This window comes from Ailuropoda melanoleuca, chromosome 2 (genome assembly GCF_002007445.2).
Source record: "Ailuropoda melanoleuca isolate Jingjing chromosome 2, ASM200744v2, whole genome shotgun sequence".
Taxonomy (NCBI): domain Eukaryota; kingdom Metazoa; phylum Chordata; class Mammalia; order Carnivora; family Ursidae; genus Ailuropoda; species Ailuropoda melanoleuca.
The window spans coordinates 161,459,532-161,472,505 of NC_048219.1; the positions used below are offsets into that span (position 1 = coordinate 161,459,532).

Consider the following 12,974-nt stretch of genomic DNA (forward strand, 5'->3'; position numbering starts at 1 on the left):
CATCAGTCAGTCTTTGAACCAAAATATTCTGTTCTGATGGCCAGAGTTGTATCTGGGAAGCTTTTAAGGTTCTCTAAAACCTGTCTGAAGCAAATTAATTATCTCCAAACTATTCATAGGCTTTGACAGAGTAATCTCAATGCAAAATCAATGGAACGAGATCAATGTTTTTGGAGGGAAGTCCTGCTGTCTTCGATGATATCTGATCACTGAAACTGCTCAAGTCTAAGAAAATCTGAATCTAGAAAATCATGTTTGGAAGCTACTATCTGATTTCATATAAAATTAATCTTTCAAAGGTTTTATTATTCAAAAAACTCACTTTTCCAGTTTTATAGTTTTTCCTTTTAGAATATTAATTAAAGTATATTCCAGTCCTTAGTATGTGACATGGCAGATTTTGTAATCAATCATTGTTATTCTCCTTGTGACCTTCAAAATTCTTTTAAATTCTAAACAATGTTTACTGCATGGGAACTCAAATATAATTCAAATGTGAGAAGAATATTTAGATACTGAAGATTTTACACATACTATTCCTACTGTCTGAAATGCTCTTCCCTCCCCCTCTTGACCTAAGTAACTCCTACTCATCCTTCAGATCGTCCTGTAAACACATCTTCAAGGAAGACTTCCAAGACCTACTTGATCAGGATAAATCCTGCTAGTATATGCTGTCATGGTCCCATTTTACTCCCCTTCATAGTAATTATCACTCAAATAAACGTAATTTAATTTACTTGATGCCTCTTGTCCCCACCAGATGGGAGAGCAAGGACCAGGTCTGGCTTATCATGTCATCCCTGGTGGTGGGTGCAATGCTTGGTACTTAGCAGGTACCCAGTGAATATTTGTTTGAATGAATAAATGAAAAGGAAAGACTTCATGATACCACATTGGTGGGTATGGACAATTTTAAAATACCACCTGCAGAGATTACTTTCTGAATATCAGGGAGTCAACATGGCCACTTGCCTATTTCCAAAAATGCATGCATCTATAAATGCTTACATACACACAACACACACACACACACACACACACACACACACACACACACACACAACATACACACACACTCTGTTACTAAGATTCTATATTGTGGGAGTCAATATTTTTCTTCTATACTTTCATGGCCTGGTTTCTATTAATGGCTTATAGAAACTACAATGCTTTACATATCTTAGACTCTAAGAATTTCCCCAAACCATCTGAACCCAACCACCCATGTACAATGGAGTACATATTGCAAATCTGTTAGATTCTAGTTAGTCAGTGGAGTGAAAAATCACAAAACTGTAAAAAGTAATCCTTTGGAAAGTACCATGTTGCAAATGGACATTCTTTCCTTCAAAAGTCCAACACAACCAGTTTCCCCCAAAACTAAATTAGGTATCTCTTCACTTGAAGACCTGGTGAAGAGACTGAATTCCATCGAGTGGCCATGCTATACCAAAAATGTGTGGTGTATTTAGGCACTAGAGCCCAACTCAGCATGAAGAGATCTTGTGCTCAGACCTCCTGAGGGAACAGCACACACGTGATCCCCATCTTACACTCTTTGGGGTGAAAGCTTGCTCAGTTAACTGGCAGGTAGAATCACACACGATTTAAATTGTTACTTTTCCTTTTTACTCGTTGAAATCATGTAAATTAAACTCACATAAGATGCAATGCCACCATCTCCTCCCAACCAGTCACCTAGATTAAATGTAGATCAAGTTTAAGACTGAGTTTGATGAGGTACTCACTTACTTGCTTCCTGAATGGGTTCTCTGAAGAGTTGACTATTTGCAGAGTTGTTATAAATCAAATCAGATTTTTCCACTGATTTGTATTATGGATCCAGGTAAGCCAGTGTGTAAGTTATTTCCTTTCCTAAAACGGGTGCCCATGCTATTATGCGTTTCCTTTTTCATTGTTCCCCATAACCCTGTCAGAGCTGCACAGGCAAAAATAGAAACCCAGGCCCTAGGGACCTCCTGAGGAAGCTGAAAATGAGGGGCACTCACCATCACAGCCGGGTTCTTCACGGTAATGCAGGGGGTCGTGGCGCGAAGGGCTCCACTAATGCCGTGGTAGTATTTAAAACAGATTTTTATCTCCGCTGCAAATCGATTGGAGAAAAACAATACTTTAAACAGTGAAACAAGTCATTTAGGAATTAGCTGAAGAAATCCGTCATATCACCTCTCAGAAAATCTTGCTCACGACTCTGAATGATCCCTTCTTTTCCAATCAGAGAAACAAAGGATACCAGCTCCTATCTGATTTTATATGGTCCTCTGACTTTTTTTTAAGAACATCCCAAATATATGAGAAAGATAATGCACGAAAACGACACACCATAACATGTATAGTGTAGGGCTAAGAATTGAGCTAGCCACCTCTTACCGAGGTAGTCCACCGCATGCCAGACCCCGTGATCATCTCTGCTCGTGTTCTTGTTTAATCCTCACTTCAACCTGGGGAGGCAGAGGTGCCTGTCCCCATACTACAGGAGAAGTGCTGAGGCTTGCAGAAGGTCAAGCACACAGGAGATGACAGAATCAGAACTCAAACCCAATCCGTCCAATTCCAAAGCGTTCACTCCTAACCTCTACAATACAGACAGACTGCCGCTGTCAATGGAAATAGCAAAAAAAGCAGTCTAACAAAGTAAAAAAGAATACTGTAGTAGACTGTGCGGTGATAAGGACTCTGTATTTTAATTTTCCAAGTGGCTTCAATGCAGTCACTAGGCAGAGATCAAATTTAGGAACCACTGGCATAGAGATATATAGATATAGATATAAATGGATAGATAGAAAGAAAGAAAGATAGATAGATAAGGATTTCTGTGGAACTATATCTCTCCCCAGAGGTGTGTGTGTGTGTGTGTGTGTGTGTGTGTGTGTGTGTACAATCTGAGCTTGATAAAAAGCAATACAAATGTCAGTTACTGATTTTTGAAAGTAATGACAATTTCAAAGACCATGAAGCCAAAATGTCAAAGAGAGAACCCACAGCCTCCAGAATTTCTCCATATACAGAGCATCTGAGTCACTGCTATGTCACTGTAAGATGCCCTTTTCCCAAGGTGTCGTGTAATACGGGCAATGATGCTGATGGGCAGGGCGCAGGGAAGAGTCCCAGCCTACAGGAGTGGAGCTCCTCTCTCAAATGAGCCACCTGGGTTATTAAAGTGGGGCCACTAGATGTACTTCCCCAAGGAAGTTAAGAGTCCACTGACTCTCCTGACTGTACCCAACGGCTTCCTACAGAGTATTTGCTTTGCCTATTTTAAGAGAAAAATAAAATGACTGAAGAAAAAGCCTCGTCTAGAAATTTATATAGGATTAAAAATATGACATACAGGAATACAATAGCATATTTTCCTATCAATGACAAAACACTAAAGCTCAAAATATTAACTCTATCATGGGGTAAAATATTGAGTGTTATATATGATAACACAGTGCCATGATTCACAATGTATTTAGCACCATGGAGCAAAAGATTTTTACCATGTACCCATCACAATACATGCCAGACAGTGCAAGGGAATCAAAAAAAGGGTTCTGGTCTAGCAGGTGTTTTATAGTGTAGCTGTAGGATGACAATTACAGGCAGGACAAAATACAAAAGACAAGCACTCAAAAGAAAAAGCAGCAAGGTAGCAGTGTAGAGACCATAGAAAAGATTAGTGAGGACACAGACAGTGGAGTTGGAAAGGCCTCACAGAACAAATTGGTCTGGACTCAAACTTACAGATGAGAAAAATGGAGCAGAGAGAGTTAGGAGTGAGGAGTGGCAAAAGGGAAGCAGGAATGAGCACGCTGGATTGGAGGAACAGCAAGATGACCTACACAAGAATTCTATTACTTCATTTGCCCGGGAACACCTTTGCAAATGACTTTCCCAAACGTGAACACAAGCTTTTAGTTATTACTGAAATAATAACAGCTGTATAGATCAGAGCAAACCTTCCTCTCCCACTTGCTTTCTTCCAAGACCAATAGCATGTATTCTATAAGAAGAAAGCGAGGCCCCATGCACAGAGCCTGCCAAAGCAGAACCAGCTCAGTGACATGCCTGAGGACTGAATTCTGCAGGCATGAGCTCATTAGTATCCCACTCAAAATGCTAGCAACCAGCAGTCTGTGAATTCGCCTGCAGCAGCCCCTCATAAATCAAATCAATGGTAAGTGAGTGAGCAGCTCATTTCTCCATAAAGAGAAGTGCGCTTTCATAAGACATCTTTCCCTAACTCCCTCTCAAGTTAGGATTCAATCTCCTCTTTTGTAAGGTTTTAAGAGTCAGGTAGGTAACAGACTATGAGACACCCCCCCCCAAAAAAAAGCTTATTTTTGTAGTATGTTGACAGCCCGGCCAGCTTTGCTAGTGAACGCATTCCAGGTATTATTTATTCCTTGCTATAATAAAATCTCTAGTTATTTGCATCTGGATTGAAACAAGACGGTTCCTTCAGCAGAACACCAGTTCTGTCCCTTAAAAATACAGCAATGCTCCATGCTGAGGGGGAGCGTTCCTCTTCAAATATCAGTTAGTGCTTTATGAGGTCACTCAAGATTTAAAAAATGGTGTAGCCAATCAACATCCGCTCTGAGTGAGAGAGAGGAAAGAGAGAGCAGCATTCTGATCGATGCGCTTGAACATTTTAGTTGTGGGAAGAGGTAACCTAGAAGAATACTCCACATGGTAGAAAAGGAGCTTGCATTCACGCTTCTACTTTTTTTTTTTTTTTTAAAGATTTTTTTTTTTAAATTTTTTCGACGGAGATAGAGACAGCCAGCGAGAGAGGGAACACAAGCAGGGGAGTGGGAGAGGAAGAAGCAGGCTCATAGCAGAGGAGCCTGATGTGGGGGCTCGATCCCGTAACGCCGGGATCACGCCCTGAGCCGAAGGCAGACGCCCAACCGCTGTGCCACCCAGGCGCCCCAGGCTTCTACTTTAGCTACCATTTGTGACCATGAACTGCAAGAGGAAAACAAAAAGCTACTTCTGAGAAGTAGAGACACACACAGGTAAAAGTGAACACAGGAATGCTGATGGGGCACCAGATAAGGGAGGAGCCCACCGCCCGTGGGGCCAGACTGCCCCGCGCACAGGCAGGCGAGATGCTGGACTGAGGAGCGATGAATGACCCCATCTCCCCAAGAACGTTTTCTCCACAGCCCGATGTGGCAGCCAACACGTCCTCCCTTTGGCCTCAAATTGTGGAAATAGATGTATGTGTGCCTGTGTGTGTGTGCGTGCGCGCGTGCATGTATTCCTTCAGACTATAAAAAGAAAGTATTTTCTCCCCAAAAATCCACTTATTAAAAGCATGTTGCCTCAGAGGGCAGCAGGCCAGGAGAAGGGTGAGGCCTCCCACATTAAACTCTGAGGACCTATCATTGGTTGGGCCCACTCTAGCCTCAGAAGGAAGGAACAGGGGCGCCTGGGTGGCACAGCAGTTAAGCGTCTGCCTTCGGCTCGGGGAGTGATCCCAGCGTTATGGGATCGAGCCCCACATCAGGCTCCTCTGCTGTGAGCCTGCTTCTTCCTCTCCCACTCCCCCTGCTTGTGTTCCCTATCTCGCTGGCTGTCTCTATCTCTGTCCAATAAATAAATAAAATCTTAAAAAAAAAAAAAAAGAAGGAAGGAACAAAGTACCACCCAAATGGCATCTTCCTCTCTCTGAGGTCCCCCTTGAATGGCTGAAGCCAGTCATGAATTACAGAAATATATCTTGGCGCCTTTCAGGAGTCTTCAGGATACTTTCATTTATAAAGCTCCTGCAACAGAGATTTGGCAGCCCCTATTTAGATGCTGACAAGTCAAAAAAGCCCCTTTATTTTTAAATGTTTAACTTACTAATTTTCATAAACACAAATGAAGACATCTCCCAGAGCACCAGCGGGCCAGCTTCATCACCTCCACAGATGGGAGGAGGATCCAGGCCAGACGTCACCTCGGCTTTGTATTGTGGGGAGGGGAGGTGGAAGGGACCCTGAGCGGTGTTTAGGCGTCTAACCATGCTCCTAAGTAAAGGGGTTCTGTAACTGCGTGATTCCGACATCACATTTTTAAAGCAATCATTCTGTTTCTGAGTTGGTATCTGAGTAAGATATTTCCAGATAGATCAAGTGAAACTTAAAAGTGGTTGTCTTCAGGAAGGGGACTCTGATGACTGGGGCATGAAGTTGAGGAGATACTCACTTTCACCTTTTGTATCTTAAACATTATACTCTTTCTGTACACTACCTATTCAAAAATTATTTTTTGATGCAATTACGGCATTTCCTTTATTCTTTTTTTTATTATGTTCAGTTAGCCAGTATATAGCACATCATTAGTTTTTGATGCGGTGTTCAACGATTCATTAGTTGCGTATAATACCCAGTGCTTTTTAAAAGCAATCTCAACTCATCTACATGAACTCTGGGCATTAGTATGAAACTCCGTTTCAAGCTTTCTCTGAAAAAAGATTCTACAGGCCACGTCCTATAAGAAATGGTTTTGTTTCAAAGACTGGGATCTCGTCCATCACCTTAAATAGCTACAAGATTCACTTAGGCAGCCATTAATAATTTTTTCTTATTTAGAAAGTCTGCATTTTTCCCAACTTTCTAGAAGTCGAATATTTTGAACCATAACGTGGATGGAATGGAAATGTCCTTCCCTCAAGCATTTTTATTTAAAAAGAATAATCTTTAGGGGAGCCTGGGTGGCTCAGTCAGTTAAGCGTCTGCCTTCGGCTCAGGTCATGACCCCAGGGTCCTGGGATGGAGCCCAGCATCAGGCTCCCTGCTCAGTGGGGGGCCTGCTTCTCCTCCCTCTGCTGCTCCCCCCAAGCCACCCCCCCCCCGCTTGTGCTCTCTCACTCTCTCTCAAATACATAAAATCTTTTTTAAAAAAGAATAATCTTTAAAAAATAAAGCTAACTGCAATTTATTTTAAAACATGATTTTAACCATTGCCCTGTGTGCTTTTATTGTATCCTTCATATTATGATTCTTATTCACAGGATCTTTTATTCAGAGGCCACAAACTAGAAAAAGTAAATACATTCTAATCCTTATGCTTTTGAGGAAATCTGCCCACATTTCCACCGACAGGTGAACTTATCATTTATACGTTACTGCAAGTTGTCTTCTCTTTAACAAGGGCCAACAGAGCCTGAACAGCCTAGCCCTCCTCTGCTAAAGCTCAGATACACAATCATGAAAATCAAAGACAGACAGTATCAGTGTGGATGTAGCAGAAACCTAATAGGATTAGAGGATGAACAGGATTCCAAACTTAAAGTATGAGAGTGGAAAATAAAAAGCACCAAATCTCCATCCAAGGGAAAAAAAGTTCATTCTGATGTTGGCGGGAAGGGGCTTGGGAATGGACACAGAGCGAAGAATCTGACAGTACAAATAAGAGGCCCAGGCCACCCACCTCCTGCACTGGCCCAAAGAAGCAATCCATAAAGTTTCTGTTTTGGCAAGGCACTGCATCCTGGAAAGCATATTAATTAATCTGAGCACCAATCAGGGACAAGGCTCTGATGGACACAAGCCACTTACATCTCTGATGCTCGGTTTCCTCATCCTGCCCCACTTCCCAGGGCTAAGACAGATAAGATATGTGAAAACACTGTATCATTTATACAAATACCAAAATTCTGATATTATTCTCAATGATCACGAGGCAGTTTAGCACATAGCAATGACGTTTACCATTTCCGAGCTCATTCATAGATCCAGGATTTAGTGAGCTCCTAGAAGAGCATGTGGCACAAAGTTGGCACTTAATAAATACCTCATCGTGGCTGGGGAGAGACAGATGGACAGATGAATAGAAGGAATAAAGGAACAACAAAAGAAGGTCTGAATGAATGAATAAATAAATGACCATAGTCTACCTGAGACTACAGAATAACAGAGACACCCGAGCCTGACAAGACAACTTGGAAGCCTCTTAAATTTGCAAACTCAAGCTGCATCCTGCAAAGATGACCCACTCAGTTTCTGCCAGCATAAGCTCATCGGGGGACTCTGACAGTCTTAGGACAAGTAGGCGCCGAGGAAGCTGATCCTCCTGCCCAGTGCCTAGGAAGGTCGTCCTCCCAAAATTAAACCCGTCTTTCTCCTTCAAATTCATTTAAGCAGGCCCTGTAATAATGTAAGTCTGGGCTGCCTGCCTCCTCTGGGGCTTTATCTAGACAAACTAAAGCCATCTTTACATTCAGAAATAGCTTAGACAGCGCTCAAATATAAGTTTGCCCATGAACTTAGGTCAATGTTCACAGAATTTTATTTTGCCTGAACTTCTGATGAGCTAAAGATAAATTTTCTTTCTGTAGATGAAAGCAAAAGTTTTTAAATGTCATAAGTTTTCAAGATCATTCATTGAAAATATAGAAGCTGTCTAAACTGCCCCCCCCAATTTTTTATAAGTTCCATGCCATCAGCTCCTGCGGTTCAAGCACAACCTCATTATGCTAGGAAATCCCCTTAGGTCTGCTGTAGCCAGATATGGGGTAAAAAATGGTGTCTAAAAGACACAGGCTACGCTACGAGGCACTCATATAAATACCACCTGAAGTTTGTACATTGAAAGGATAGGGATGTGTGTTGGAGGGGCCCTCATTCTGATTAATGAAGATAAACTTTATTCTAAAGCCAAATCTTTCTGTAATTCTCATTCACTGTCTTGGATTTCAACATACACGACTTTTCTCAGTCCTTAAAAAAAATTACTGCATATTTCCAGTTTTACATTCATTTAACACAATATCTCCAATTTTGTATGTGCAGAATTAAGGTGGAATTTAGAGGAGAAAATAAAACAACAACAACAAAAAACCCTACTCTTTTCTTCATCCCCAATTCCTAGCTTCAATGTCAAGCTTATTTCTATTAAATACTAGAACAAGGTATAAAGGATAACATTCCTCCAGACAGAGATATTCGGTACTAACATTCACACACATACTCTCTTATATTAAATCTCTTGAAGATAGAAAACTTAATTCTTACACAAACTAAACAACTCAGAAAAATTTTAAATAGCCCATTTTTCTACATTAATGAAGAATTCTCCAAATGTAAAAGTTAATTTGAACCACCCAGTAAATCACGTATTCATTCATACTTCTATCTATTCCACAAAAATGTATATACTATGTTCTTAATAGTACTAGTGGCAAATATAAGTACTCCCCTTCACCCTAAATAAAAAGGAATGAGATATTTCTGTGAACCACATACTATGTATAAGCATTTCTATTTACAAATAAATACAACATCAGGTCAACTGGGTAATGGCTATCTGCAGCCAATTTCTGATTCTTAAAACTGACCTTCAGGGTAGTATGCCCAGACTCTCTCACCTAATTGTGAAGACCAGGACCCAAATGCAATAGTTATTGCTGCTGGGAAAAATAATAGCAAAGTATTCTATAGGTTAATAAAATTCTTAAATTAACTGAAATCTTGAATTATTATTTCTGCTCCCTGCAATCAATATAATAAATATTAATTACAAATGTAGGTACAAGGGTATATAAAATGTGTAATGTATTAAAATAACCATACATGCTTTATATATTATGCATTTGCAAGGTATATGTAATATGCATGTGTATATACATACACACATATATATTTACATACTCCTTTTTCAAAATATGTGAACATTCTCTAATGAGCATTTTCTAAAACAATGTATTTCCCAGTTTGAAGACACATGGCATAAATATGTAAATCAGAGCCAAAAACTTTTATAATAAATTCAGAAAAGACTCCCTAGGTTTCCATTTATTTATAGAATGTTCAGTAACAAACTTCTATTTCTCGCTTCGTACTTACGTTCCATGAAATAGGGCCCAGGCTCAATTCTCCATACGATTTGCCCTTTTTGGGTTCCAGTCACACCCCTGTTTTTAGAATCCCAGAAGTTGGCTGGAGAATTCTCATCTGAAAAAAACCAAACACTTTTCAGCTTAATTACAACCTATGCGTCCTTCCTTAGCTCAAAGACTAATGAAAGTTCTAAAATAAAGGGAAGAAAAGACAAAGGGGGAAATATTAATGAACACCATTATGAATGACCAGCTCCCGGCAGATTATTACCCTGCATTTCTGCACTTGCATTGATACGGGAGAACTGGTGAGGGGGCTAAAAGAAGTTGGCATTTCTGGGCTTGGCCTGGTTAAGCAATGTCACCAAAAGACAAAACTGGAAAGAAAAAGGATACAATTGCTGCAGCATCAGCGGTGAGCTGATAGGTAAGAAAGGAGCTGGTGCGCTCCCATCTGTAAAATTCTATATAAAAAAGAAAGGAAGAGCAAAGCTTGGAGAACATAGCAGAACTCAAAATCGGATGAAAAAAAGGAATCTTAAGCTATGAAAATGAGTGAAGCCACAGTACAGGTTTGCCACGAACAGTGTTCAGGAGCCATCAGCCAAGTCACGTCTGCTAGGATCATTTTTCACAAAAGGCCAAAGGCATAAATCTCGAACAATACAAAAAAAGAAGAGAGTGTTTTGTATGGATAGAAAGGACAGTGGCCAGATTAGGCCTGAAAGCAGCATTTTCCAAGCTTCCTGACCTCCTGGCACACAGAAAGCGGTAATATTTGTAGGGCGCACTGGGATAAACGAAAGAGACGCTTATAACTTAAAATGGCAGCAGGGATGCTCCGGTGGCGCCAGGCTCTGCCCCACCACCCCAAAGGCCGAAGGTCATCGTCTATCATTTGCCCACATCACACTGGTCTGAAGCTCTGTCCTAGGGCCTAGAATAGGAAATACAACTAAAAAGAAGAGCATTCAGAGTTTGATAGGTACGTGAAAATGTGTAAAGTGTTATTGGCTCTTAAGTCAGATGTGCTTCACTGTCTCCTCAAATCCCTCTTGCAGGAGGAAAGATGAAGGACACACTTTAACTGAGAGCTGGGATGAGCTAGACGTGAAGTAAGAGCGACACTGAAAGAAAGGAAAGATGAAGAAAAGGTCCCAAGCTCAAGGGAATTGTCCTGAGAAGAAAAACTGCCCCCTCCCCTTTTTTTCATGCCACTGGAGCATGAAAGAAATTGAAAGTGGGCCAGAGCGAGGGGTCAGATAATCCAGCCCTGAGAGGTTTCTGTCTGTTCTGGGAGCCCACTATTTTCATCATGCTGATAAGCCACAAAACTCTGGAATGGTCCTCCCTGCCATTTGCATTCAGCACACTAAGTCAAAAATGCTTTTTGTGAAAGGCCAAGAAGGAGCCACTGTTCTTTATAAGAATGGAAAAGCATAATGCCCTCATGCCATCACCTCCTCTGCTAAACACACAACACAAGGCCAACCACTGCATTCCATCACAGAAACAGAACTACAATACCAATATGTAAAAAGCAGTCACCTAAAACTGGTTGAGATAGATGTCATGGGGCTCTTCAGGGCAGATCCTGATCACTGCCCATCCACTGAGCTTCCTCTTTGCCAAGTGAAACCCACTTTTATCCAAAGCAACAATGTTCCCAGTTAAAAATACTCACTTCTCCAGAATGCATTGCAGCTAGGGGTGGCATATGGCCTAGCTCTGGCCAGTGAGATGTAAATGGAAGTCTGCTGGGAGGGACTTCCAGGAAAGCTATTATTTTCCTGAGTTAAAAAGGGCAGACTCAATAATCCTTTTTGCTCTTCCCTCTCCCCTCTTCTTGGATGACAGCCACATGCTAAGGATGGCAGAACAAGAACCAGAAGTAACCATGATGAGTCCTTCAGCCCTGAACCACCTGTCTTCAGGCTTCTTGCTACCTAGGCAACAATAAATTGCTATTTTGTTAAGCCCCTGTGGTTGGATTTCTGTTACCTGCACCTTAACACAATTCCTAATGGATATACTTATCACCCTAAAAATCAATCAGGGACTTAGACTCACCATGCCTGACTCGACCTAGAATCGCCGCAACCACATCACTGCTACAGTCTAGACCACAAAGATAGTTTGCTATATTCTAAAAGATAGTTCAGCAGGCGGAGCTGCTTGGGTGGAGAGACTGACTCTCATGTTTTTGCAAATAAATGTACTTTTTCTTAGCTATTGGTCTCTTGGAAGGCACAAAAAGCTGGACCCTGCAAGGAAGAGAATATAGGCATAGGGAGTAGAAGGCGTCCAGCCATTCAAAATGCTTTTTTTTTTAAATGTGGACACACATAGCAAATTTTCTGAAAATATTATTGTGAGAGTTTCCTCTCGGGCCGTCAGGAAAGATGAGGCAGCATTACATCTTTTTTTAAGGAGCAAGCACCAGGACCACAGTGATAAAAAGTAGTGGTAATAAAGCTGCACTTGTTAATGGGACCTCATTGTAAGAGGTCTGTACGTCTGGTGTTACTAACCTTTTCTCCCAAAACCATCAGGTAAGCCAAACAAAGGATACGCTTCTGACAGAAGTGAGCCTGAGGCTCCATACATCCCTTACATGCTTCCTGGAAAAGAACTCAGACAGAGAACTGGTGTTGGCATCTCTTGTTCCAAGAAGAGTCACTAAGAAACTCTTTCTTTGCCAGCCACATCCACTGCAAGGTACAAATTCTGCCCCGTGTGAAGTAGCTTATAAGGGAGAACAGTGATGGGTGTTTGTTTCTAAGAGGTTTTGCCCAGAAACAGATCTTGAGTTGTGTGTTCAACGTACCCACCAGCGCCTGTGGATTGGGATAAGCCATATATCTCTGACTTTAATTCCCCTCATTGGTTGATAGGTCATGTAGACAACTCCATTTGGTTCAATTTATGATATTTAAAGACAAAAAAAAGACTGGTTGAAGCAGCATGTTGAAAATGTACTATGGGTATTCAGGCTCATATGGAATTCAAATGTCCCATAAAGATGAGAAATGGGTCAGAATTAGGATGAGCAAGCCCACAGCAGAAGTTTGATGGATCCATTCTGATTAAAAATGCCACAGCAAGAGACCCACCCTGCAAATCTCTAGGGGGAAGA

At 41.3% G+C, this 12,974-nt stretch overlaps 1 protein-coding gene across 2 annotated transcripts in view; it reads right to left on the reverse strand.

Moving 5' to 3' along the window:
- Nucleotides 1-12,974, reverse strand: part of HECW2 (HECT, C2 and WW domain containing E3 ubiquitin protein ligase 2) — a 361,561-nt gene that overhangs the window by 143,419 nt on the left and 205,168 nt on the right. For both annotated transcript variants that reach the window (XM_034654885.1, XM_019797411.2), the window contains 2 exons: nucleotides 9,846-9,953; nucleotides 2,013-2,107 (listed from right to left, as the gene is read on the reverse strand). In XM_034654885.1, the coding sequence (XP_034510776.1) occupies nucleotides 2,013-2,107; nucleotides 9,846-9,953 (203 nt within the window). The remainder of the gene's footprint in view (nucleotides 1-2,012; nucleotides 2,108-9,845; nucleotides 9,954-12,974) is intronic.